The 26,522-nt window shown below is 39.6% G+C and overlaps 1 protein-coding gene across 6 annotated transcripts in view; it reads left to right on the plus strand.

The window, feature by feature from the left end:
• myt1lb (myelin transcription factor 1-like, b) overlaps positions 1-22,396 on the plus strand; it is a 95,921-nt gene extending 73,525 nt beyond the window's left edge. For 2 of the 6 annotated variants that reach the window (XM_036150830.1, XM_036150832.1), the window contains exons 11-21: positions 697-927; positions 3,256-3,377; positions 7,667-7,735; positions 8,381-8,443; positions 8,535-8,618; positions 12,674-12,895; positions 15,430-15,524; positions 15,927-16,030; positions 16,128-16,271; positions 17,088-17,150; positions 19,686-22,396. In XM_036150830.1, the coding sequence (XP_036006723.1) occupies positions 697-927; positions 3,256-3,377; positions 7,667-7,735; positions 8,381-8,443; positions 8,535-8,618; positions 12,674-12,895; positions 15,430-15,524; positions 15,927-16,030; positions 16,128-16,271; positions 17,088-17,150; positions 19,686-19,826 (1,338 nt within the window). In that variant the 3' untranslated portion in view covers positions 19,827-22,396. Of the gene's footprint in view, positions 1-696; positions 928-3,255; positions 3,378-6,959; positions 7,023-7,666; positions 7,736-8,380; positions 8,444-8,534; positions 8,619-12,673; positions 12,896-15,429; positions 15,525-15,926; positions 16,031-16,127; positions 16,272-17,087; positions 17,151-19,685 lie in introns of all 6 variants that reach the window. The other 4 variants (XM_036150829.1, XM_036150831.1, XM_036150833.1 and 1 more) reach the window with 4 other exon arrangements.
• Positions 22,397-26,522: the final 4,126 nt, after the last annotated feature.

Below are 26,522 nucleotides of genomic sequence, written 5' to 3' on the forward strand. Positions count from 1 at the left end.
AAAGTTCTGCCTCCTATTTTTGGGTTTGCAGCAGTCTAGTTCGAGGCGTTGCTGCTGCTGCTGCTGCTGCTGCTCGCAACCCCACCCCTAACCTTCGTCCCCTGCGCCCCCTGCGATGTCAACTCACATTAGGTTCACACATGCCCAACACACGCAGACAGTTCAGACTGCAAAGCGCAGAGCATGGAGGTGTGGAAGGAAAGAGGAAGACAGAGAGAGGCAGAGAGGAGAGGCTTCACACAGGGATGCAGTCGTCCTTGAGAACTGACAAACCTCCTCTTCTTTTGACCTTCTTTGGCGTAAACATTGTTACTCCGCACTGCAAGAGTATGTTGTTTCTTCCTTTAAAGACTCGGTTCAGAAAAAAGAAGATGGGTATCTAAACTGCTAGCGTTCTTAAACCATTTTATACTCCTAATAACTTAACAATTAGAAGATTTAGGCACTTTTCATGTATTGTTATACGATAAACCATGCACTGCTTTGCCCATCTAAAGATGAACATGTTTGATTTCTAATTAATCAGAACCTCTCTCTGTCTTTTATCCCCTTCTCCTCATCTTTGCTTCCTTGTGTTCTATGCATTCCCCTATCTTTCCCCATAATCATCCAACCCGCTTTCACATCCTCTCACTTTACCCGCACACACAAACGCACATAAAAAAAAAACACACACACCCATTACATGCCTTCCAGAGCCCTGGTCTAGATGTTGATGAGAATGGTACATTGGACCTGAGTATGAGCAAGAGTCTGTGCGGCGGCGGCGCAGGGGACTCGGTACTCACCCCGCTAGAGCCCATGTCCCCCCAGAGGCAGGCGGCCCTGCTGGGCTCCCGCTGTTACGGCATAGGGGATGCTGCAGACTGCTGGGACCTGCCGGTAGACTACACCAAGATCAAACACATAGACGAGGACGAGAAAGAGGTAAACGGGGGTGTTTTGCAAGGGGGGGCTCTGGAAAGTGTGCTTAAGACAAGTACTGTGTTTGTGAGCCTGTCAATGCAAACTTTAATGTGTATTTTTAAATAGCCCTCAGAAAATATAGTCTTTATATTTGTGCTTTCAAGAAGACACTTTTCCCCCCCCTCGCTTTTAGCTTGTGCTGTGTCGCTGAGTGTTTTCAGGGGAATGCTGTCGTTTATAAGTCACCTATCTGATCATTCAGGCAAACAAATGGACTTCTATATTCAATGACAGCTATGTCTACACAACAACAACCAATTTAGCAGAGAATTGTTAATTTTAACGCCGTCCTACAAAGACATAATCTGCTCCATTGTTGTTGTTCTTCCTTGAAAATTGCCTACAGTATGTTAACAGGTAACAGACATAAAATATTATCTTTGCACGCACAAGACAAGTCCCGATAAGCTATTAGCTAAACTCTTTCTTGCATGCAGCAGATGATAGGAATAATTATTTACCCGGACGCACTCACCAGCAACTTTAGGCATAACTAAGCAATACAAGGTTGCACCCTCTTTTGCCTTCTGGACCCCACTAATTGTTCATTGCATAAATTGAATGAGGTTTCGTAAACAGCTCTCAGAGATTTTGGTCCGTGTTGTCATGATAGCGTCTCACAGCTCCACGTCCATGATGTAAATCTCCCATCCCTATACATCCCAAAGATGTTCTATTGCAGGGGTGCCCAAGTCCGGTCCAGGAAAAGTTGCCAGTGTTCAAAGAAAAAACAAATCTGAGCTTCAAAACGCCTGAAAAACAATCGATCAAGACCCTTTTAAAAGGATTAGTAGAAAGTTTGGCACACTGGACGTAAAACAAATACATTTTAAAATTGTCTTAACACTTTTTTGCACAGCACGTTGGATGGGATTTGGTTTTATAGGCTCTCCTGTTTTGCTTCATGATGCTGCATCACAGACAAACTGTCTTCTCAGAAAACCTTTGTGACAGAGCGACGAGACAGAAATGATAACAAGCGGTGGAGAGTAGAATAGAAGACAGCACAAACGGCAAACAGTTTTGTCACTGATGATGATTATATAGCAGCAGTTGCCGTTTTGGAGGCTGAAAGAATACTGTCTGTTCAATGCATAATCTCCCTGCAGCCATTGATTAAACACAGTCTCTAAGTCAAACATTTGCCATGTCTTCTTGGTCTCTTACCTCTCGGTCTGACTCACTCTTCTTTGCAAAAACAGTAGAAAGTCACTGAAAGGTTTTTATTTTTTCTATTTTTATACAAAACCTAATGAATCCGTCTGTTAACTAATACCAGCATTGCCGTGCACTACAGTCGTCTGCCCTGTTTGTTCCGTGCTCCCTGCATGCTGGCTTTCTGTTTTTTACATTTCTCTCCTCTCCAAAATGAATTATGCAAAGTAGCACCTTGGGAGGGAGTCGGAATAGCTCATCTCATCAAAGAACCGCTGGAAATCAATGCACCACTGCTGGGTGCGCCTGTCGGAGCGCTGATGCGCGCGCGCGTGTGGGTGCACGAGCCTGCTTTGCTGTGTGAATATTCATAGGAGCGTGTCTGCTGCACCCTTGTCTCTATGGGAGGGTGTCAGAGTGAGTTTGCGAGTCCCATCCTTGTAGCCTACTTTTTCCCTTTCTGCGTCCTCTGTCTGGCTGCATGCGTCAATCTCCATTCCAGGGCGCCGTTGATTGGAGAAACGGGTTTGACAGCTGGGCAATTTAGTCTTTATCTGGACTTCGCTCTTTATGGCCATTACTGTACCTACACTGTAAAATATGGAAGGGGAAAGGGATTTGCATCAACTTGCATCGTGCCCTGGTTGCATGCACTGCAGACAAAAGCACAGCCCCACGCTGCACATCCAGCAGCGATCTGATCCCACACCACAGTGCCATCTAGTGGCAGATGGGATTCTTTACAAGAGGCAACTCCCAGACCACTCCATGCCTACACACAAGCACTGCAAACACAGGCATGACCACAAGCGAGGACACTAACACCATTGGTTCGGCATTATTTCCTCTCGGCTGTTCCATTTTCCAGCGCTGTTAGACTGACGGGCTCAATATTCACACTGGCTCACCAATTTGCATCCAAATTGACAAGACCCCGTAGCCTGAGAGTGCATATGATGTATGTGTGTGTGTGTGTGTGTGGAAAGTAGACAAAGAGGTAGGGAAGCAGACAGGAAAAGACTCACACCAGAATTTTGGGCTTTCACTTTCAGATTGTTGACTGCATGCAAGCTGAGAAGCAAAGATTCGGTGATGAACATTAGTGAAAATACTGTGTCTCTGTCCTTTCTTCAGCCCGACGATCTGGATCCTTTCCACGACCTGCTGGATGATCGATCCTACACCACAGACGTTAACATGCCGAGCCCCAAGCCCAAGTACGTCCAATGCAAGGAGAGTAAGAAGGACCTGATAACGTAAGGAGCCATGTCCTCTTCCCACCTGACCCCCACTTGCCTCATCCCACTCATGCTCTGCTTTTTTTTTTTTTTTTTACACTTCATTCACCGGTGCATCTCAATAAATTAGAAAATCATCAAGAGGAGAATTTCTTCCAGTGATTTAGTTCAAGACTTGAAAGTATACATTACATGGATTCATTACACAAAAAGGTGTGTTAGGTGTCTCTATCTGTTCAAGTTGAGCTGTTCGGTTCTGCTAATAAAAATGCCATAGCCTACGAAATCTTCACAGACAAAACAAGCTGACTGTTCACACAGTGCTACATCCAAGCACAATGATAGAGAGCGGTAGAAAGGTTCTTGGGGTGATGGTGGAACAGAGGTTAGGGGGTTTGTTTTGCAATTGGTGGGTTGCCGGTTCAATCCCCTGCTCTGACTGTCTCTGCCGTTGTGTCCTTGGGCAAGACAGTTCACCCGCATTGCCTGCTGGCGGTGGTCAGAGGGCCCCGTGGCGCTGTTGTATGGCAGCCTCGCCTCTGTCAGCCTGCCCCAGGGCAGCTGTAGCTGCTTACATAGCTCACCACCGTCAGGGTGTGAATGACTAAGACTGTAGTGTAAAGTGCTTTGAAGGTCATCAAGACTAGTTAAAAGTTCTATACAAGTACAAGCCATTTACCATTACACAACTGAACTGATACTGTTGTATAAAGCCACTCCTAAACCAGAGAATAGCCGTCTTTCCATCAATGTTTTGTATGCGCATTTTAGAGTATCACATTAGAAAAGGTTGAGGGTGTCGGCAAAATTCAAAATAACTAAAACGTCTTTACGCTCACTTGAGGTGTTTTTTGGCTTTTCCAAAAAAAAAGAGTGAATGCGCAAAACCGGAGATGGAAACACATTTGCCGAATAAGTTCTGACATAGCGAACATTTACTTTCGCTGACTCATCAGCTGTTTCTGCTGTGGGCATCTTCTCGGATATTCTGCGCATAGAATTGCAATTCTTTTTCTACGTCTCAAGACAGCATGTAACGTCGCCAATACTAGTTGACACGACAGAACAGTTACAGCTTGCCCGATAGTTACAAATTCCTGAAAACCTCTCCATTTTCATTAGATGTGTGGTCGATGCTAGTTTTCAACTTCTACTTCCTGTTTATTACTGCCATGGATAACATTAACTGCTGATGAATCTGCACTTTGCGTAGCCTGGTAAATTTGCGGCAACATGTGGATGGTAGCATGCCTAATTCGTATTTTTTCTCAGTTTTTTTCTTCTTGCGACACTTTAAAGGAAATAGGCACAAATGTAACTTCTCCCGGCCAGTAGGGCACACTCGCATTCGCCCTCTCTCGTTCCAACCTCCAACTGTACTGTTTGCCACAGTGGCTGAGAGGTACAAGCGCACTGCAAATACATAAATGCGCTGCAAAGACAAAAAATAATCCAAACGCAAAAAAGAGGCTAACACACGAAACACATGCAATGGAAAAAGGCAGCAAAAGAGAACTGCAGCGATCACAGAAATTAGACGCAGAAAGTGCAAACATGCTGCAAACACAAATGCAAAGGAAAAATGCTGCAAGTTTAGAAAAGCTGTAAACTAGCTTAGCATAACAGAACTGCTACAGACCACTAGGGGGAGTCAACCATCAACCAAGTAAAATGCGACCAGAACCGGTGGCCTTAGTAAACATTTTGATATGCCCAAAGGAAACTTGGATAGATGAAAGAAAAAGTATGTTTTCCTTTGTGTCGTTTTAAACACTTTAATATTTTACAATATTATAGAACAGCAGCACATATACATCCTTAGCATTAGCGTGCTTGAGACTTTATCGTAGTTTGCATTTATGATATGTCAATCGATGCAGCCTGATGTCTGTAGACCATTGTCTACTGCCCCTAGTGGCATGGAGCACTTACGTTATGCAAAGCTAGTATGCAGCTTTTCTTAACTTGCAGTTGTTGTTGCTACTTGCAGCATTTTGCCTTTGCAGGTGTTTTGTGTGTCTACATAATTTGTGTTTACATCATGTTTGCACGTTGGGCGTCTAATTTCTGTGACTGCAGCATTTTTCTTTTGCTCCATTTTCCATTGTAAGGTTTTTGTTAGCCTCTCTTTTGTGTTCGGAGTACTTTTTGTGTGTCTAATCTCTGTGATTGCAGCATTTATGTTTGTGGTACTTTATGTATCTGTAGTGCGTTTGCATCTCTTGGCCACCGTAGTTTTTCCCAACCGGCTGCGAGACCCGGCAGCATTATCATTAGCATCATTGTTAGCATTAGCAAACGTTTAACTTACCTTTCCAGAAGGAAAGCGGCCTCTCCTTAAGTCAGCACCAACTCTCAATAGCTTGACCGATGTTCACCCTCGTTTTGCTTCGTTTTTGGTCTCCTTGAATCTGAGAAATGTAACGCAGAAAAGAAACCATTTCTCAACGCTACCACGGAGCTATTATGATCTGGCAACAACTAAGCCCCGTCTCACGTGACGTCTATCTACAATTCCTATCTGCGCAGAATCCTTTCGTGTCAATGTTAGCATCATAACCAGAACAAAATATTTATATATTTTGGACCTGTCAATATTTATTTTATATACGATATATTAATTTTTCTGTAAAATTAATACTTTTATTCTGCATCACTCTGGACATTCTGTCGATGTATTATTTTTGAAAAACGAATTGTTTTGATGGAAAAGTTGTAGCTATGACCTGTTTGAGATTAAAATGAATTTAGTATTTTATTCCTAAATCAAGGTCCCAGAGTCTTGAGGGAGAGTTTAGAGGCACAGAATCTAATTTGAGGTCCAGTGTGACGCCTTGACAGTCGCTGATGATGTGGGGAGACATGACATCTGCTGGCGTGTTTTTCAAGCCCAAAGCCGTCTAGCACGTAATTTTAGTACGCTTCATTCATTCCTCTGGTTGCAAGCTTTATAGGGATACTGATTTCCGTTTCCAGCGGAACTTGGCACATTCCCACACTGCCAAAAGGGCCATGCTTGAACATAGTTTGATAAGCATGGGGTTATTGTGCACAGTGAATCTATAAGTGATTATCAGGACAAAGATGACAGACAACAGACCCCAACAATGTATAAGAGCTAAATGCCGCTATAAAAGCAAACATTGCCTCCTGAACACCTATGCCATGTCACATTAATGCCACGGTTAAAATGTATAATGTTAATGCTGGAAACATGTCACTTTTTTATTAAATACAGAAATTATGTTTTAGATGAGATCCCAATTTATTGACATGCACCTATAGTTTCTTCCCCCATCCCTCTGTTCAGTTAACCTCAGCGATCCACCTCTTCTGCTCTCTCCCTCCTCACATTGTGCTGCTGGCCTGCTGTATGACTTTTATTTAAAGGTATCTGTGGTATCTGTATGAAACATTTCAAGCTGTCGGTATCATTCCACATCAAGAGTAGCCTATCTCAGGCAGCACTGGGTTAATCACGGACAGTGAAGCTAAACTGGAAACAATGAAAACCATAAAAATAAAAATCCCCCTTTCTTCCTGTGATTTTTCCTCTCCTTCCCTTTGGGCTTATAAATCTATCTATTTTTCCGGTGGCAGATGTCCCACACCGGGGTGTGATGGAAGTGGTCACTTGACGAGCAATTTCGCCTCACATCGAAGGTGTGACTTCCTTTTCTCCTGGTGGATTCTTAGTCTATTTTTTCTTTATTGTTTTCAGCTTACCTCAACTATGCTGTCAACCATCTGTAAGGGAGGGTTTCACTTTTTTCTCTTAGCCCTTTGAATATTGAAGTGCAGAAGCGAGACAGAAAAAAAATAAATTAAATATTGGGCAGATGCTCATTTTGAGGTAAAGCCCTGGATTAAGTTTTTCTCAGTGGGCCACATTTAAAGCCTTCTAAGCTGATGCTATTTAGTCATCCAGGCACCTTCTCACAGTCCAGTGCAGACTGTGCATTTACCATTCAAAAGGTTTGAGCAGAACTTGCTGAGGGTTGCAGAGCGAGATGAGTCCGCATGGATCCTGAGACTTGTACAACCTCTCAATTCCAACTAAGTTCTGATGTGTTAAACATGCAGTCACTTTTACCAAATAAAAACTTCATTTTCTTTATGTATAGACACTCAGAGGGTTAACTTTTCATTATTTCCCCCCCCCCCTTAATCAACTCCTTGCACTTGCATCATGGCTTTCTTGCATTTTCTGGTTGATATTTTACTCACGCATGTATTTGTCTTAGAGTGGCTGGAATGTATGTTTGTTTATTCAGAGTAATCTGATGTTCTGTTGGTGTATATTTCAGTCTCTCAGGTTGTCCCTTGGCTGATAAAAGTATTCGAAGCATGCTGGCCAACAATGCACAAGAACTCAAGTAAGGTTTTAGATGACTAATTTATATTTGTGTGGGATGTTTGACTTCCTCTTGTTATAACAAATTGGACAGTCAGATGTGCGAAGACCAACTCAAAACTTTTAAATGATATTCATTTAACCGGTGCATTTCTGAAATGGGAAATAATCGCAAAACGAGTGGAATGAGGTAACAATTGGTTAAAAAAGGGTTGCATTCAGTTTTAAAAATAGTTTGTCAAAATGCCAATATTTATACCCTTCTTAATAGTCAAAAAGTGAATAAAGCTGGGATTACAGCAGTTAAACTCTGCCCATATTTGCTCATCAGTTTCTTCCAAGTTTTGACTTATATTTTATTCATATTTTGCAATAATCTTTAAGACTTTAGACAATGAGTTTAGAGACCTCTTTGCCATGATCTTATCCTTTAGCAACCACCATTGACTCTTGATCAGATTCGAGTCAGGACTGTGGAATGGGCCACTACTAAATATTAATATGACTAAAAGGAAGAAACATGTTGGTATAATCAAAAGATTACCCAAAACATTAATCTCCTAGGGGTTTTCGAAACGTTTCAGCTTAACTGTTGTATATGTAAGCATCATTAAGACACTACAGATCTGTGTTAGGCCCTGAGCCCTTTGTATGTTTTGTGCCCCAGGTGTCCGACACCAGGGTGTGATGGTTCGGGACATATCACTGGTAACTACGCTTCCCACAGAAGGTACAGCTCAGAGTCACTAGATACATCTCAACAAAGCCTTCTCTCGTTTTGAGCTGCATTTCAGCCTTGTGACTCTGTCATTTGTCTGCAGTCTTTCAGGGTGTCCGCGGGCCAGGAAAAGTGGGATAAAGATCATCCACAGCAAAGAGAATAAGGAGGACCAGGAGCCCATCAGGTAGAGGACAGGCACAGATCATCAGTCTTTTGTCCGACCATAAAACCCTGGGGCCGGAACTTCCTCCTGCCACCAACACTGCTCGCCATCCACTGCCTGTGACATATGACTTTTCATTTCCTGCCTCAAAACGGACTGCATGCAATTCCTAATCAGTCCCGCCACATCTTGTGCAGTCGGTGCTTACCCTCCCGTTCGACCGCACATATCCCTGTAAGCAGGAATAAATCAGTATTAGTTCTGACAAGACAAATGTACCCGGAGTATAAAGTTTTTGCTCTTGTGTCAAGGTGTAGGAGGAACTTCAGAAGTGCAAGGTTTTGGCAGTTTAGAGGGAGGTGGTTCTGCGGTCTCTGGCGAACTCCTGCAGACCCTCACGTAGGTAAAGAGACGGGCGAGCAGAGAAGTGAAGATAGAAGCAGAGAGAGATTGATTGACTCTGCCTAAATCCCACAATGGGCTTCTGTGGCCTCAACCCTGCAGCTGCATTGATTTCTCTGGTGGCGCAGAGCACAAACAACACACTTTGTTCATTCTCGAGCTTGTCATTCTGTTGGATTCAGTATGTCGTAGCAAACCCTCTTCGGATGCGGTTTTAATATAAAGAGAAGCATCTGGAAGCATGAACAATACCATCTAAAACAGACTACTGAAATCTTTAAAAATATATATTTGAAAGGTTTTCCAAGCTTGAAAGCATAAAAAGAAACTTTAGTGCAAGCTGTTCACAAGATATCTTACAAGAGGCTGTTCAGCACATGGGTATAAAACAGTAATCAGTCAGCGTGGGTCAGTGTGCAATAATATGCAATACTAACACAATGCATTGATCTCTAGACTGAGGTAGCGATACTTTATTCCTGCTGAAATTGTCTGAAAGACATAATTTGCCATAAATTTAGCCCATTTTTAGTCTAGACAGTCATAGACAAGCGCAGCAACTTTTAAGCATGAAAGGTGTTTACAGGGTGGATGCCATGAACTTATAATAAATAGTTTAGCTAAATGGAACAATAGTTTTTTTTAACATGGCTTCCATGCGAATGGTTTCAGTTAATGCGTCTTAACAATATTTAATGGTTCATAGGTGTTTAGGTTGCATGCGAAATATATTTGGTTTGAGAGTAAAACGTTCTAGATAACGTTGAAGATGTGTTTTATAGGTATAAACATAGATTTGTTTTAACAGAGACTGATAATAAAGATAGGTAGTAGGTAGTCTTATACTCAGGACCTCTGCAATAGTACTTACTGAGCTATGCATCACCATATCTTCACAATAAATTATGGAGAAATCCTGGACTTTTCAAGTTCAAGTATCAATAATGCTTTATGATTGCTGGGAAGCCATCATTAAAAAAATGATCTTTGTATCCTTTCTGCATCAGGGGTAACTCAATCAGTGAGGTGTTGGTAGGAAATTATGATACATGCCAAACAGACTGAGCTTCGTCTCTGGTGGCAGAGAAAACTGCACACGGGCTGTACAGCTTGAACAGTGTAGATTAAAATGAGTACAGATATCAAAATGTCCTGTCATATTTTCCACTATTTCTGCCACTCAAATAAAAAAACAAAAACTGGCAATGTTCTTCTGCACTTTTTACAAAACTCCTTGATACTAAATTTAATGAAACATTCCTTAAGTTTTAGTTTATGCTTCCTGGCATTCTCACATGATTTACTGCTTTTTTTTCTTTTTTTCTTTTTTTTTTTCTTTTTGTGGAATTTGTAATTCTAAGTCTAAGCTTAGTGTACTTTGAATTATATCTTTCCTAACCTGTTCATCGGGGCATCTCCAGAAATTTTAGTAAGGTCCCCAATAACCTTGGGATGATGCTTAAAAACTAAAACCAATAACAATGCTTCAGTTTTATTTAAGTATGTCGCTATAGCAGACCTTAAAATTCAGGCCAAATAAAACAAAATCTCGATCTACCTTGGGTCATTTTAAACAACCTACAGATCTGAAAGGTTGTGTTTAAAAATTGTATGTGCATAAATTTAAAAATACAATGATATCTCCATATTTTATACATGCATGTGTGAGTCTGGTGTGGCAAACAAGAAGATATATTAATGTAAATAAATCAATTGTGCCACCCAGCTCAGCTTTACAGTCTTTTTCTCTTAAATTTATACATACAAGTTAATAGGGTTGACCACTGCCTCCCCAGCAAACCCAAAACCCCCCACCTCCTAAGCCTCATATCCCTACCATATACATATAGCAACTTAAGCATTTTCAGGTTGATAAAAGGTCTTGACATATCAAAATAGTTGTAGATATTGGCAAGTAGTGGACTCAGTTTTGTTGAAAACACGAAGGATTTGTAGACATTGACACCACCTAAACATTGTTAATTTCAATTTTGGCTGCTATCCATCCATTTATTGTCTGTACACGCTTGTCCATGCAAGTCCATTTTACTGCTTGCTTGCGGTGTTTTTTGGACCAAATGACCTAGGATGGAAACATGTTTGCCGAATAAGTTCTGACGTAGCAAACATTTATCTCACATGACTGATCAGCTGTTACTGCTGTCGCTGTCCTCCCTCATATTCTCATAATGCGCATAGAATTGCGTTTCTTTCTCAACGTCTCTGGATTGCAAGGAACATCGCCCAGAGTAGTTGACATGACAGAACAATCCCAACTTGCCCGATAGCCACACATTCTTGAAAACCTTTGTCTTTTTTTTTTTTTTTTTTTTTTTTTTTTAGATATGTGGTCCAGGCTAGTTTGCAACTTCTACTTCCTGTTTATTACAGCCATACGTGGCATCAACTTCTGACAGAATTACACTTTGCGTTGCCTGGTTATTTCACTGTAAACCAGTGAATGGAAACATCCCTAATTTGTGTATTCTTTTTTGCAACTATTTAAAAGTTTGCTCAAAATTTGCATGTCAACTGGATGGAACCATGTCTACAGAGTCACATGGGACAACCACTGGGTGGTTGTCCCATGTGCACTGGGTGAGAACCTAGGACCTCCTTGCTGCAAGGCTAGACTGCTACCAACTAGACCACTATGCAGTCCCATTTTCATACTGGTGATGCTTAACACCAAGTGTACTAGACAGATGGGTCAGAAACACAAGAGCTCTAGCATAAATTCTAATCTTGCATCCCACTGAGCTAACTAATCAAAGAAATCTGTCCTACCATCTAATATTGTACACAGTCTCTTTGTGGGACTTTGGGGTTTTGGAATTCCTAACGCAGGCCAAACCCTTACCATGTCCTTTTTTTATGCCTATGCATAAAACTTTACATTTTACATTGTCTCAAATTGCCTCGAATAAAGCAAGCGAGGAAAAAAACTTCTGAGCACAAGTTTCTGTATCTTGCATCAAATATATATTCAAGATCTTGCCATAGTTTTATGTATTATTTTTTGAGATGGGATGATGATATATTGAAGATTGATGGGAGAAACTCAAACATTAAAGTGATGAGCTGAGCATTTATCTGATACAATATTCAACGTTTCAAATTGCTTATTGATCCAGTGATTGATCGAGAATAGCTAATGGTAAAGATATGATCCATGTTTACTGCAGGCAAAAATATTCACTCACATTCTGTCCTTATAGCAAACCATGTATAGCAGGGGAATTGCTTGATGTCAGGAGGCAACATACAAAAGAGGACATTCTTCCATTGGATAAAAGTAAAGTTGCAATGCTCCAAAACATAACATAACAAAGTAAAAGAGGAAATAAAATCAGCAAGTTTACATTTTACCAACAAAGTGGGGTACTTTGACAACTGATGCTAGAGTCATTCTTGGACCATTTTGTGCCATATCACATTTGGAATAAAGTTTTGCTTCATTTCATTTGACTAGCACAGTGTAAGACTCTCCCTTTGATCAGCCTGTCTCTAAGACAGCTTAAAAAAAACATCTCAACACAAACATTTTATCATGTGTTAAAGACAAAGTGGATTCTGATAGTATATTCTATTTTAGGGAGCCAGTGGCTGACACAGGTCTTTCCTTGTAGATGATAAAAAGGATGATTACTGAGTGTCGTTCCATCCCCTCTCAGGTGTCCGGTCCCAGGTTGTGACGGCCAGGGACATGTGACGGGGAAATACGCGTCCCACAGAAGTGCTTCAGGATGCCCCATAGCAGCCAAGAGACAAAAAGACGGCTACCTGAATGGAATTCAGTTCACATGGAAGTCGGGGAAGACGGAGGGAATGTCCTGCCCGACGCCGGGCTGCGACGGCTCGGGGCATGTCAGCGGCAGCTTCCTGACACATAGAAGGTAAATCAGAGAGATGTAACAAGGGTATCGGATTTCAAATTTACTGCAGTTATGCATTTCTTTTGTTGCTAGAATAAATAAAAAAAACACTATATTGCCAAAAATATTTGATTTTCTTTTACGTGTACTTGAGCTTTGATGACATGCTATTCCTAATCAACAGGGTCAAATTTGTTGACTGATCCCCATCTCCAGCAATAGCAACATTATCTATTCTGTAAAAATCTTCCTTGTGTTTTGTTTGTTTGTTTGTTTTAGTTTTTTGGGTAGGCTTTTATGCTTTTGTTAATCCCAAAGGTTTTCTGTAAGGTTAAGTCAGGGCTCTAGGTCAGTCAAGTTTCTCTTCACCAAACTTTACACATCTGCAGCCATGGAATTGATTGGAACACTCGAATCCACGGATTTGGTGGTCCGACCCAATACTTTTGGCAATATTGTGTATGTCATGACGTATTTCTAGGTCAATTCAAATCTTTTAAAAATGAATCCCTCAATGGCCAAAAATTCACTCCATTGCAACTTCTTGACCAAAGCAGGCCTAGATTGACGAGCTATCTAATCTTTTTTCGGGAGTTTTTAAGAAAGCATGGTTTGGTAATGAGCTTGACAAAGTCTTTATTTGCCATGAACCCCAAATCACATTTTAATTTCTGTGACACCTTGTTGATGCGTTTCTTACACTTAAAGAACCTGTTTTTTTTTACATTGGTTACGATATTCTTACACCGTTTACAGATGAAAATTTGACACATGCCTAACAGGCAAACAGCATGCAATCCAAGTGTTGTTTACATTCAAACAACATGTCAACACCATGTCACAGACATGTGAAAGTCAAGAGTTTTCGACCTCCCTGGCTTTCTTAGCAAAGGTGGATGCTATCATGTCAGGTGCAACATTTACATTTTTTTTTTCCAAAGCAAAAATAACCCAATTTTCATCTGTCAAGTATGCAGAAAATGACAACTGATAAAGTTGACGTCATGTATTTCAATTTTTCCTCGGAAATCATTGCACTTAAAGAGGAAAACGTCTACAAGAAAATGCGCAATGTGGAAAGAGCTCTGTGCTCTCATAGTTGCACAAAGTAATTAGCGTAAACAACCTGCTGGTGTTGTTCAGTACTGAAATATTAAGCATTGGATAAGAAATGCCCATAATGTCCAACAATCACAATTGTTGCTAAGTCAGGGTTGTAGCTGAAAGACGATCAACAGAGTATGTCAGTCTGTGATCAAGAATACAGCTAATTAAAGTAGAATGAGATCAATTAATTGACGCTGAGCCGCATTTATATCAGCAGGCTATCAAAAGTTTAACTAGAATCACCACGACAACGAATGTTGTGTTACTTTTAGGGTGTTAGAGATCCATTTAAATCATTATTTTGTTGGGGCAATGTAAATACACAACACGCTTTAATGAATATTAAAACAAAAAGTTGGTAAAGAAGTTTGAACCTCTTGTAGATTTTCTTTAAACCACAAAGTGTCAAAATTGTTGTTTTTTTGGGCCCAGACAGGACATTTAATCGTAGCCCAGAAGTTGTTTTCCTCAATGTTCCTTAAATTCTCAATGTTACACTGCTTTATCCAAAATGTTATGTGTTTAGGGTCATTGTCTGCTGGAACACCCAAACGCGTCCAAGTTTAAACTACCTAGCTGTTGATGTGAAGTGACGTTGAAGAACGTATTATTTCCAAGCACTGAATACATCTCGTATAATGCAACAGCACCACTGGCAGTGAATGAGGCCCCCAGCATCATGCTGACCACCATCATTTCTGATAAATGTGTTCTTAGTTTTAAAAGCTTTAGCTTGACTGTTGAACATCCTAACCCATTTCCTTAATCATAGCTAACACATTAGACGAGTGTAATCTTGGTACTGGTGGGGGTTCAAACCAGATAATGATCCCAAATGCAACAAAACCTCTTTTGGAATCAGAATCGAAAACCTGCTTTAGGTTTTCGATTCTGATTCCAAATTGGGACTTTCTTCATTTGTTTTAAGGCATAGTGATTATAGTGTGAATTAAAGTGTTGATTTTCAAGTAAGTAAGAAAAAAAATCTCCATCATTACTCTGGCATTTAGCAAATTATTTTGGAAATAACTTTGGTGATTCTATCTGACCTAAAGTGGGAAAAGCTTAGAAAAGTAAAAAAAAAAAATAATCAAATCTCATTGACGGGTTCATATTACATGTAACAGCTGCTGTATCTCAGCAAAATTGCAACATTGTGCACAAGTAAAATCTGCAGACCCTAAGAACCAACAATAAATACTCATCAAGAGAAAATAAGTAGCTGAAACTATATATACATAAACAGTCCGATGTTGGCTTGTCTTAAACCACTGAACAAAACTCTTCTGTTTAACAACCCCCCCCCCGGTTTGCCTCATTGTCCGGCGCCAGTGCAGAGTTTCTCTCTAAGCTCACGCCAAATAGCACACAGGCAGTCTGTAACAGCAATATGGAAGCCCCCGAAACAATAAACTGAAATAAAGCTTGCTTCTGGTTGCCGCCTGCAGTCTGTCGGGTTGTCCACGCGCCACCTCCGCCATGAGGAAAGCCAGGCTCTCGGGAGTGGAAATGCTAACAATAAAGCACCAACGTGCCAGCAACGGTAAGCTCAGCCACACAATGCAGCCAATCAGGAACAAGGAGTTCCAGTTACAGATAATAAACCAATCAGAATAGTGCGTGCATGTGTGTGTGTGTGTGTGTGTGTGTGTGTGGCAGCAAATGAACCGCAATTCATGGGTAATAATGAAATGAATGACTCCAATCTGGAGGGACAATCTGGAAGTAATCGAACCATTTTAAAGAGATGCTAAAAGATTATCATTAAATTTGTTGAGTCGTGATCAGCTCCAATTGCCTTTTGTAGAGGTGGACACTGTCAAACGCGCATCCAAGATGAATTTTGTACATTTTATGTCATTGTGAATCATTTAAAGTCTGACAACGAGGCTCTTAGTTTGATTCACGCGTTAGCAGTGCGGTTAACGCCGCTCATTGTCCACAGGGCTGGAGCATGACGAGGAGATCAAGCAGCTGGATGATGAAATCAAAGATATAAGTGAATCGAATTCACAAGTGGAGGCAGATATGATCAAACTCAGAACACAGGTGAGTCTTCCGCATTGGGGCCTTTCCGTTTTTTGTCCTCCTGAATTGGTGAGTGGAAACCTGCAACACACCGTGATCCCTCCCTTTTTCTTTGCAGATCACAACAATGGAGACCAACTTGAAGTCCATAGAGGAGGAAAACAAGGTGATTGAACAGCAAAATGAATCTCTGCTGCATGAGCTGGCCAACCTCAGCCACTCACTGATTAACAGTTTAGCTAATGTCCAGCTCCCTCATATGGTAAGGGCTACCAGGAAACGAGCGAGCCAGAAGGTCACAGATCATAGTTGACCATAGCTTTTATCTGTGTAGATTTGCCCACGGCTTTCTGTGCATGCTGAGTGTAAAGTGTGGAGCATCGCTTGTCTTTCCAAAGGCTGAGGGGGAGTTGTGAAAGGAGGGCAGAGTTGCAACCAACTGTGAGAGCTGAAATTCAGCAGAAACCAAACAATACGTTTTAAGTTTGTGTTGACTTTTACAGGGGAGCTATGATTAAAAGGAGTATATATGTGGCGATTGAATTCTCAAAAGCAGCCTTTGCCATCATTTTAATTCAAACGGAGGTTGTTTTTGGAGGATAACAAAACAACAACTTTTCTATGTGCTTCAGACACCTTTTTTCTGTTCACTTCCATTGTTTGTTTTTTTTGCCAAGAGTTTTTCAAGTAATCACAGACAATTTTTTTTACCTCTTTGTCCATCACGCTGCTATTCTTTTTATGATCATCTCTTGCGCAATAAATCTATCACTGACAAAGCGAAAAGAATCAGACATCCTTTGAAATGTGAAAGCAATTTTTGTTATCTTATGTTGCTTTTAGATCCCAGGAGTAGCGCAGATGAAAGAAGTTAGGGGAAAATAAAATGTACTTTTAATCCTCCTTAAATGGGCTTTGTCCTGCTGTCTTGCTTTATCTATGTTTAAGCTCCATTTTTTCTAGATCTATATATTGTGGCTGCTTAATAGATACTGCCATCTAGTGTTTGATTTTAGGAATAGCATCTTGCTTGAACGTGTCCTGCTTAAAGAAATCGGTCTTTCTTGACTGTCTGCAGAAACCGCTGGCAGAAAAAGAACTTCCTCTAAGGAATAACAGCTGCTTACAGATGCACCAGCAAGTAAGTCTCTCACTTAAATTGTTTAAGATGCATTTTTCCTGCTGTGCATTTTAATGTGGCCCTTTGTGTCTTATGCTTCAAAAGAAAGAAGAAAAAAAACACTGTGCTTTGAAAAAGTATTCAATGCCACTGAACACTTTCACATTAGAGCCACAAACTGTATTTTCTTGTGATTTTAAATTATAAAATACAACATAACTGTTGACTGAATACCAGGGCTTGCCACACTTTCAAATCTTAATTTTGGGAATATGAACACTCACAAGGAGCGGTAGACACAAAGATTTATTGGTATTAACTACAAAATATTCCTTTCATAACTACCTTCAATAATTCTAAATCATGGGTTTCAACAGAACAAAATACATTCATGACAACAAAATAAGGGTTAAAACAATGTTGTTCCTTCAGATAAACCTCTTTGTGTTATTTCTAATATAATAACAATTGGCCACCTTCCAAGAATATCTAAAACTCATTATCATACTGGGATGATTTTTTTTTTCATTTAATCCACAGTATTCTGAAAGTGCAAATGTTGCACATGAGTAAATCAGATCATTTGTAAAAAAAAAAAATAAAAAAAAATATAGAAATGGTTGAGACTTAAAAACTGTGAATGTTTTACTTGTGAGTAATTTTATCTATTTGGAAGACTAAGTAAAGTAAGTATGGCAATTAGGTCTATAGAAAAGTAATCTTTTTCTGCAGTGTCGCAGGCGTTCTTCCAATCTGTTGTGGCGAAGAAAGAGCTGAGCCAAAACGCAAAGCTCTTAGTTCACAGGGCTGTCTTCAGTCTGACCCTCACATATGGTCATGAGATACCGATCGTGGCCAAAAGAACAAGATCTCGTATGCAAGTGGCTGAAATTAGCAAGCCTTCATAGGGTAGCCAGACTCAGCCTTACAGGTAAGGTGAGGATTTCCCCCTTCTTGGGGGAGCTCAAACTAGAGATGGTCCTACTCAGTGTTGTATAGTAACAAAGTATAAATACTTCACTACTGTACTTAAGTATATTTTGGAGTACTTTATACTTTCCTCGAGTATAATTATTTTTGATAACTTTCACTTTTACTTCACTATATTTTTGAACTTAATTGCATACTTTTACTCCAATACATTTTCAATGTTTGGTTTAGTTACTCGTTACAAAAAAAAAAAAAAAAAAAAAGAGAGAGGGAGAGAGAGCGACACATGCAATTTATATACCACTGACCTTACTTGAAGAAGAAAAACTGAAAGCTTACAAAAAGGTTGTGTTTTCTGTCTAAACTTGGTCTAAATGTCTCCTGTACTTGGTTGTTTATATTATTTTAAGTAAATTTGACTTTCAAAGTTTGCCAAAATGTAAAAAATGTCATTCAAACTGCATTTGCTTTGTTATACTTTTCATTACATTACTTGAGTACATCTATTTTTACAGTAATTTTCATACTTAAGTACAAGACATTTCAGATACTTTAAGACTTTAACTCAAGTAACATTTCAGTCAGTGACTTGGACTTTTATCAAAGTCATATTTTGGAGAGGTACCTATACTTTTACTTGACTCTGAGATTTCAGTACTTTATACAATACTGGTCCTACTTCACTTTAAAAGGAGTCCATAGAGGTGGTTGGGTAGTCTGGTTAAAATACTTCCTCTTTTTGGAGGAAGTATTGTAATTCCACTAGGAGGAGACTTCAGAGCAGACCCGAAGCTCCCTAGAGGGACTATATATGGTGGTAGAGAAATTTCTGCTTTTATTAATTACTGGTCATGGTGATGATGATCAGTAGGTAAGTATACTTTATTAACAGTGCCTGGGTGTTGCTGTCCAGTTGTTGGAAACTCTAGGGGTATGCTTAGTTTTTCCACAGCTTTTTAAAATGTTGACCTTATTGTCATTTAATAAATGACGACAGCATGGAATCTGTGGTACTATTAAAGGTAGAGTCTGTGATTTTTCTGTAAGTTTCTCCAAGTCCCTTTTCAAATAGCTGACCGCTAGGCTAACTGCTAAGCTAACCAGATACATACTAGAAGTGTGAATGCGCAGCCAGTAAGCGGAAACTAACAAGGAACGTGCACGAACACTGCCGTTATGTGAGCGCATCAGAATGACTGGCAGGTGGGACAACCAATAGATAAAGTGATCCCTCCAGAACTCAAGGGACAGAGGGCAGTGTGGGAAGGACCAATCATTTGACCAATCCCTGCTATTTGGTGCGAATGACTGAATACCTAATGTATTGACTATTCTCAGGATGGAAGGACCATTTCACCCAGTATAAGGAAAAGTGTTTCTGAACAGGATTACCGACTATAGGTTTAAAGTTAGATTTAATTCATTTCAGAGACACTCCATTTCTCTTCATATTTGTAAAACCCTAGAACTGAAACAAAGCGTGCTCTATTCTTACCCATGACTGGGTGTGATATTTCCGTCACCTTAAACAAAGCGGAACTGGACTTGTTCTGTTCATTGGAGATCTGAATCGACCATTTGGATCGCAGGTGTATCTCTAACAGAAGTTTTGGTTTGGTCCTGCAGGAATCGCTAAGCGACCAGAACTTTGACGCCTACGTCACCACTCTGACGGACATCTACACAAACCAAGACCAGTACCAGAGCGTGGAAAACAAAGCGCTGCTGGAAAACATCAAGCAAGCAGTACAAGGGATTCAAGTGTAACATCTCAGCAGAGGGAGACATCGGTCCCCCCCAAACCCCCTCCACCCCCACCCTGACAGAAAGAGACACAGGCAGTGACGGTTTGACCTCCTCGGTTCAGTGCAGTAATTTGATATAGTGTTATATATATATTCTGAATTCTGTTCTTTGGAGAAAAAAAAGAGGTATTATGCTTAGAAAGACCTCAAGATGATTTTTTTTCCCTTTTGTTTTTGGGTCTTGCTTTTGAGGGAAGAACATAAAGGAGTAAATTGCAAAATAGTTTTTGAGGACATTTACATTTTGTACGTTTTCATATGAGCTGACATAGTGTCATGTAATGTTTCTAGCTGCTCATGTATGCACATTTTTAGTGTATATTTCTGAACAGTAAGCTAACAAAAACAGAGGTTCTTTTTATTGATCGACAAAACAAAGCATTTCAGACAAACAAAAAGAAAAAAAGAAAAAAAAAGAGGACGGTGAAAAACGAGGAACAAAAAAAAACTACAAGCAAGGAAGAAGCTTTTTATTTTCCAGTGGATGACTCTGGACTTGATGAACTGAGCTCTTCTCCCCCCACCTCCCCTTCTTTATCTTCTTCTTCCTGCGTGTAGATTGTCAAAAAGCAAGAACTGGTTTGCGAATTGCTTTATTTTCTATATAAAAAAAAAAAACTGCTTGAGAATCATTTTGTGCTTTGTTATGACGAAGAGTAAAGATGTGTCGCTGTAGGTGGGGCCATTTTTAATCAGTGCTGTAAATGAATTCTGGGGAAGAGAATTACCTGATGTCTGTATGAATGTATGAAGTTATATTGTAAACATCATTACACGGAAACCCGATGGTGGAAAAAAAATCCTCCCCCCCCCCCCATTACTGTATCTAGCAGAGCCAATTTGCATGTTCTCATGCTCATTCCTAAATTAGTTTGAGGTAGAAAAGATGTGTAAAGACAATGACCTTTAGAGGCAAGATTTTAGCCTTTTTTTTTTTAAGAATCAGATCTGATCGGTGGTATGTTGCTAGGATCATGAAATGTCTCAGCAATATAAAAAAACCTAAATCATTTGTTTAAAAAGAGGTATACGCGATGCAATCTGCAAAATGGGAAAAAAAAAAGGTTGGGTATATGCAATCTCTTGTTTATAAGCATAGCGGGGTAACATGAATCTTTTTAATATAGCCTATGTAAAATATTGATTTTTATACAAATCTTTTAATACGAAATGTCTTTTTAAAAAAGAGGAGGGAACCTGGACATTGAGTTTTAGGAGCAAAAAGTATATGAGTTGGACTTTTTTTTTTTTCTTTTTTTCTGTACAACTTTGCACAGGGACACCTTCGTTTCCATGTTTTGATGTTCTTACAGAAACTAAACGCAGTTACCCGAGAGCCAGAGGAGAAAAGGTTTTGTAGAAAGTATTTATAGAGAGCGGGACTTACAGGGTCGCTGTCCCCACTTATGTGCCAGTAGACTATTTGCACTTCTCCTTGAAGATATTATCCTTACGTATGGCGGGCGTGCAATTTTTCCAGGTGACCTCTTCGGCACACGATCGGAGCAACCAACCGCTTGGAGCCACTGCAGGTGTGGTTATCCTCCCACGGAGAGCAAAAAAGAGAGGAGGAACAAAGACTCTGAAATCAGACAGAAGGATGATTATAACCTTAGCAGTTATATTTTAGGCTGTTATCAAGTGTAAAAACATTAAAGTTTGTTCATTTTTTTCGCTACGTTTTAGGAAGATGAAGTTATCCCTCCCCCCCAGCAGCACTTTATATCTAATCACTGTACAAAGGATTAAATAGTCAATCAGTTCAAGGTTGGAAAAAGAAAAAACAACAAAAAAAAAAAAAGCAGAGGAGGCAAAAGCTTGGAGACCTTCACAGAGTAAGAGTACGCAGCCCTCCATTCTGTCACCGTAGTTGTTAGCGATCATGTTCAGAATTTGCCTTTTCGAGAGCTAATGCAAAAAGGTGCTTGTGGTTCACCAGACTGAATCTCATCTATTGTAATTTGCGGGTCCTCGTCCAGGACTCTACTACCCATCATCCATGACTGCATACGCCTTTCTCTCCACAGCATCGTGTCTGCAGCTTTTTGCCAATATAGTAATGCTTCAGTATAGTTATAGCTAGTACCAGTTCTTGAATTAATTCTCATTAACAGTGAAAAATGGACAAAGGGACTTTTTAAAGCACAAACCAGCTGCTCATCCGACGTTGGTACACAAGAGGTTTGTCACATATTTAGAATGCTGAATTTTCATATAAATTATTGTGAATCCTTTAGAGTTTATTCCTTTCTTCGAGCCGGTTCATTTCCAGGATGATTTCAGCCGCCATTAACAAAGACAGGATTTTGTATAAACTATTGTGCTCTCTCTGTGGAACTGAGGTTTGATTTATTTTTGTACTACACAGCATGGATTTGTTGACATTTTAATTTTGCTATAAATGTGTGAGATCACAAGTTGCTGTGATATTTCATTTATAAATTGTGAACTTTGTACAATTTTTGTCATGCTGGATGTTGACACATCTTACTCAGAATAAAGAAAAAAATGTGTTGCCAGAGGCCTGTAAAAGGGTTCCTTTTGTGTCTTCATTAGGTAAAATCCTCCAATTGGGCAGGTATGCACACCCCGAGTTAAAAACGTTGTGTTATGAACCTTTTGATTCAATTTCCACTGTTATGGCCTGTCTATGGGTGGCCAGACCACAACGTGAAGATTGTTCATCCTCATCAGACGTCAAGCAGCCACAACACGCCATTGTACGTATTTACAATGATGTGCTTTATTTGCTTCTGATTATGTTAATTTACTTTAGATTCAAATAGTTTCAACTGGATGTAGCTTCAGGGAGGACGTTATGCCGAAACAGCAAACAAAAGGAAACTACTTGAAATAGTAACCGAACTGAGCTATTCAAAATTAATGAACCAAAAGACAATAACTCTTCCCAAACCAAGTCAAACGGGGGGGGGGGGGGCTACAAACTCCTGATTGTAACACACAGATCTAAAGTTGTTTATAAAGGTGCTCCAAAAGCAACGGCTGGCTGGTTTGGATGAGAAGAAGATGAATGACGGGCAGTCTGTGGCAGCGTCATCTTACACAGCCTCTCCACTTAGGTAACCTATCCGTATTTTTCCGTCCCTTGTATCCACCAATCATGTAGAGGTACGTGCACACTCAGATTTACATACATTATTTAAAAAGAAACATCACCTCACCACAGGCGTTGAGAACACCATATTTACTCTTCTTGAGAACACACCTGCTTCCTTTAGTGCGAATTGGACGAGCCTGACAAAAGGTTGAGCTGCCCCGTAACAAAACGCATTTGTCCTAATAACTTATTTCTTGATCCAGAGGCATGGTGGATATTGGACATTGTTGTCGTTTGTGGTGAGACATAGCCAGTTTTTTTTTTTTTGGCAGAAATTCTTGTATCTCCCTTTTAATGTAAAATCGACCAAGAACCTTGTGGGAGACGATGTTGCAGTCTGAGAAAGCCAAACCTAAATGTTGGAGCCACGATTCCAAAAGGTATCATTAGCAACAAAATAAAACCACGCCCACAATGGTGGCGGTTGCATCCTGATTTGGGGTTACTGTTGTTCATATGGGCCTGCTTTTTTTGTTCCAGATAGTCTGTACAGGGTACGCAGGAGTGACCCACAGAGAGTGAAGAAATCAGGGAGTTTGAAAACAGACGAAGGTGAGGCAGAACACAGGTGAAAGTAATAAGATAGGAAATGAGCAACAGTTGAGAATAGTGAGGTCACTGAAGATCAACAATGAATGAGCTAAGAACAAAAGCCACCAACCCGTTCACAAAAGTGAGAACTAAAACTTTAAACCCATCAAAGATGATAAACTAAAGAAATAACGATCTGGGAAACTAAGAACTGGTTAAAATACACAAAAATAAATAAATATATAAATATCAAAAAACCCGCAGATCATGACAGTTTTAATATACTTTTAATTGTCTCACAGGAGTGGGTACACTTTTAAACCGCTATAAATAAGAATATGTAAGATATGTACAATTTAACTCAAAAACTCATAAACCAATCAGTCTCAAAATCATTTTAAAATAAACTTTTAGCTTAACACATAAATCTGAATAAACTAAATTAAAATTTTGAATGAGTACTATATTCTCTTCAAAAACACTCACACATCCACCTGACTCCTGTGATGTCCAGTTTATATACACAGGTATATAATAGCTGAATCTATTGGTAAAAAAAACAAAAAACATCTAAAATAAATTACAGAGTGAGGTAAAAACTAGATTTCTATTGTTTTTGTCTCCTTAGATGGAGAGGAAACTTTCCATGTATCTCTCATATAACATCCCTTTGATCCCTGTCATTTTTTTCGGCTACAGTTCAGGCTTTAGTTGGAGAAGGAGCAATTTAGCTGCAATTTGTGCATTTACCACTAGATGGCATCATTGGACACGTCCTAATATAATGGTGTCCTAAACTGAAGGCAGCTGGACAAAATGTTGCTTTTTATTCACACACCTTTTCTCACATGTGGTAAAAAACTAGAAAGCAAATAAATTGCATATCTGTTTTTCTTTGATTGTTTTTTTACATGATGTGTCAACATTTTAAAGATTATTAGGCTTTAGTCATAGTTACAGAGAAATATTCTCACAGCACTCTAGCAAGGAGGTGGCAGCATGCTACTGTGGCACTTTATAGCTGCAGTTGTATTTAGGGGAAATGAAGTGATCAATTTTAAACTTGGACCTTTGAGGGGATTTTGAAGCACAGACACACATATTCCTATTTAAATCAAAAATTAAAATGGTCCCTTACACGGTATGGTCAACAGGTGAACTGAATCAGAATAGGCTTCAGTTACTGGAGGACCAAAGATGTTTATCCAGCCATTGTCTATACACTCTCATCCGTGCAAGGTTGTGGGGTTTTGAGAGGCTACATCCTAGATAGGTTGTCGTTCCATCACAGGGACATTTTTATGAGTGGAGAATCTAACATACTCTGTAGACTTGGATTTTTATTGTTGCCACACATCTGTCCATATGTTTTTCTTTTCTTTTCTTTTCAGCCTATACAAGTTCTCAGCCATAAAGTTAAGCTAAACTGGTCTCTTGGACTCACTATAGTCCCAGTTTTCTGTACTGCCGCCAGACCCCCTTCGAGGAGGTAGCAGCATGATTTGAACTAATGAGGCCATTGGTGTTTTATACCCAATTATCTAAAAAATAAATGTAGCCTCTGAAAGCACAGCGAGAAAAGGGGCAGAGATGCAGACAAAAAGTCACTTTCCTTTGGGTGCACAGGGTTGATTATTGAGCCTGAAAGTTGACTTCCTGCTGCCTAAATGGTGCACTGCTTCTTTTTTTAATTGGCAACAATGAACAGTCATGCAGTTTGTTTTAGTGTTTATGCTGAAACCATAAGGTTAAGCCTTTGCTAATCAGTGCAGAGCCTATGTATGAGAAAGCTGTAACAACAGGTAATGGAAAAAAGTATTTTTGGTAATAGGAAAATGTGATAATGACAGAATGGCTTGCCAGCAACAACAAACACGACACAGAACTGCCTCTGACTTGAAAAATAAACCCACAACATCAGGAAACAGAAACCGAGAGGGTACAGGATTACAGTTTGAGACAGAAGATGATTTAAAATGCAACCTTACATTGACATTGGCAAAAGGCTTGACACACTAAACACCAATTAACAGGAAATTAACTTGGGAGCAATTTTTATTTCAGAAACAAGAACAGAGTAGAGACTTAAAAGGCCTCAGCTGGTCCACTAATCCCAAATACCAACTACATATACATTAGATGTATTTGTAATCAAAGTGTTTTTTTCAGCTCATAGCTACTTGGGTGAATTTGGGCATTTTTTCTCTTGTTGTTTCCATATCTTCCAGCAGATGGCAGCAAACCCAAAGTTTGAAACCATGACACCTATGGTGAAACGATGCAGAGGAAGTTTAACGCTTCTTTTTTTAAGTTATAATTTTGATAATTTGTGAGACAAAATTTAAATACTAAGAATAACTATTTAATTGCCCTTTGAGATTCAACATTTTTTTTTCATTTATTTTATTCAAACAAATGTGAGAAAATATAAAGTGGCACCAAAACCTCAACTGTGATAGCATTCATAACACAGTCTGGTTGGTTAGTTGCCTTTTAGAAATATTCACACCCTTTCTTATGTTATCAGATCTTGTCACATTGCTACACAAAGCTCAATATGTTATATTGGTATTTTTTTTTTTCAGATGAAAGAGCAATACACAGTAGTGAACAACCTTTAAATGGAAGGTAAATCATGTGGTTTTCAATTATTTTGAACAAATAAAAATCTGAACAGTGTTATATAAATGTTCATGCAGCCCCATTTACTCTGAGGCCTCTTAATCAAGATATAGAGGTATAGAGGCTCATCTTTCAGCATAACAACACCCCACCAAGAGCTGCCAAGAATGGTTAAGATCAAAGGGATATTCATGGTCTGTTACTTAAAAACCCAAAAGAATAATCCAAAGTTATGACTGTACTGTAGAGATTAGATACAAGAATCCAGAAAAGAAAGTCGGGAATGGTTTGGGGAATGGGGGGAGCTTATGTTGTGCTTTGTTGATACAGATTGAGAGATGCAGATACATATCTGAATCCTTCCTCAACATAGCAGCCAACGTTGCT

Source organism: Fundulus heteroclitus, chromosome 19 (genome assembly GCF_011125445.2).
Source record: "Fundulus heteroclitus isolate FHET01 chromosome 19, MU-UCD_Fhet_4.1, whole genome shotgun sequence".
NCBI classification, from domain to species: domain Eukaryota; kingdom Metazoa; phylum Chordata; class Actinopteri; order Cyprinodontiformes; family Fundulidae; genus Fundulus; species Fundulus heteroclitus.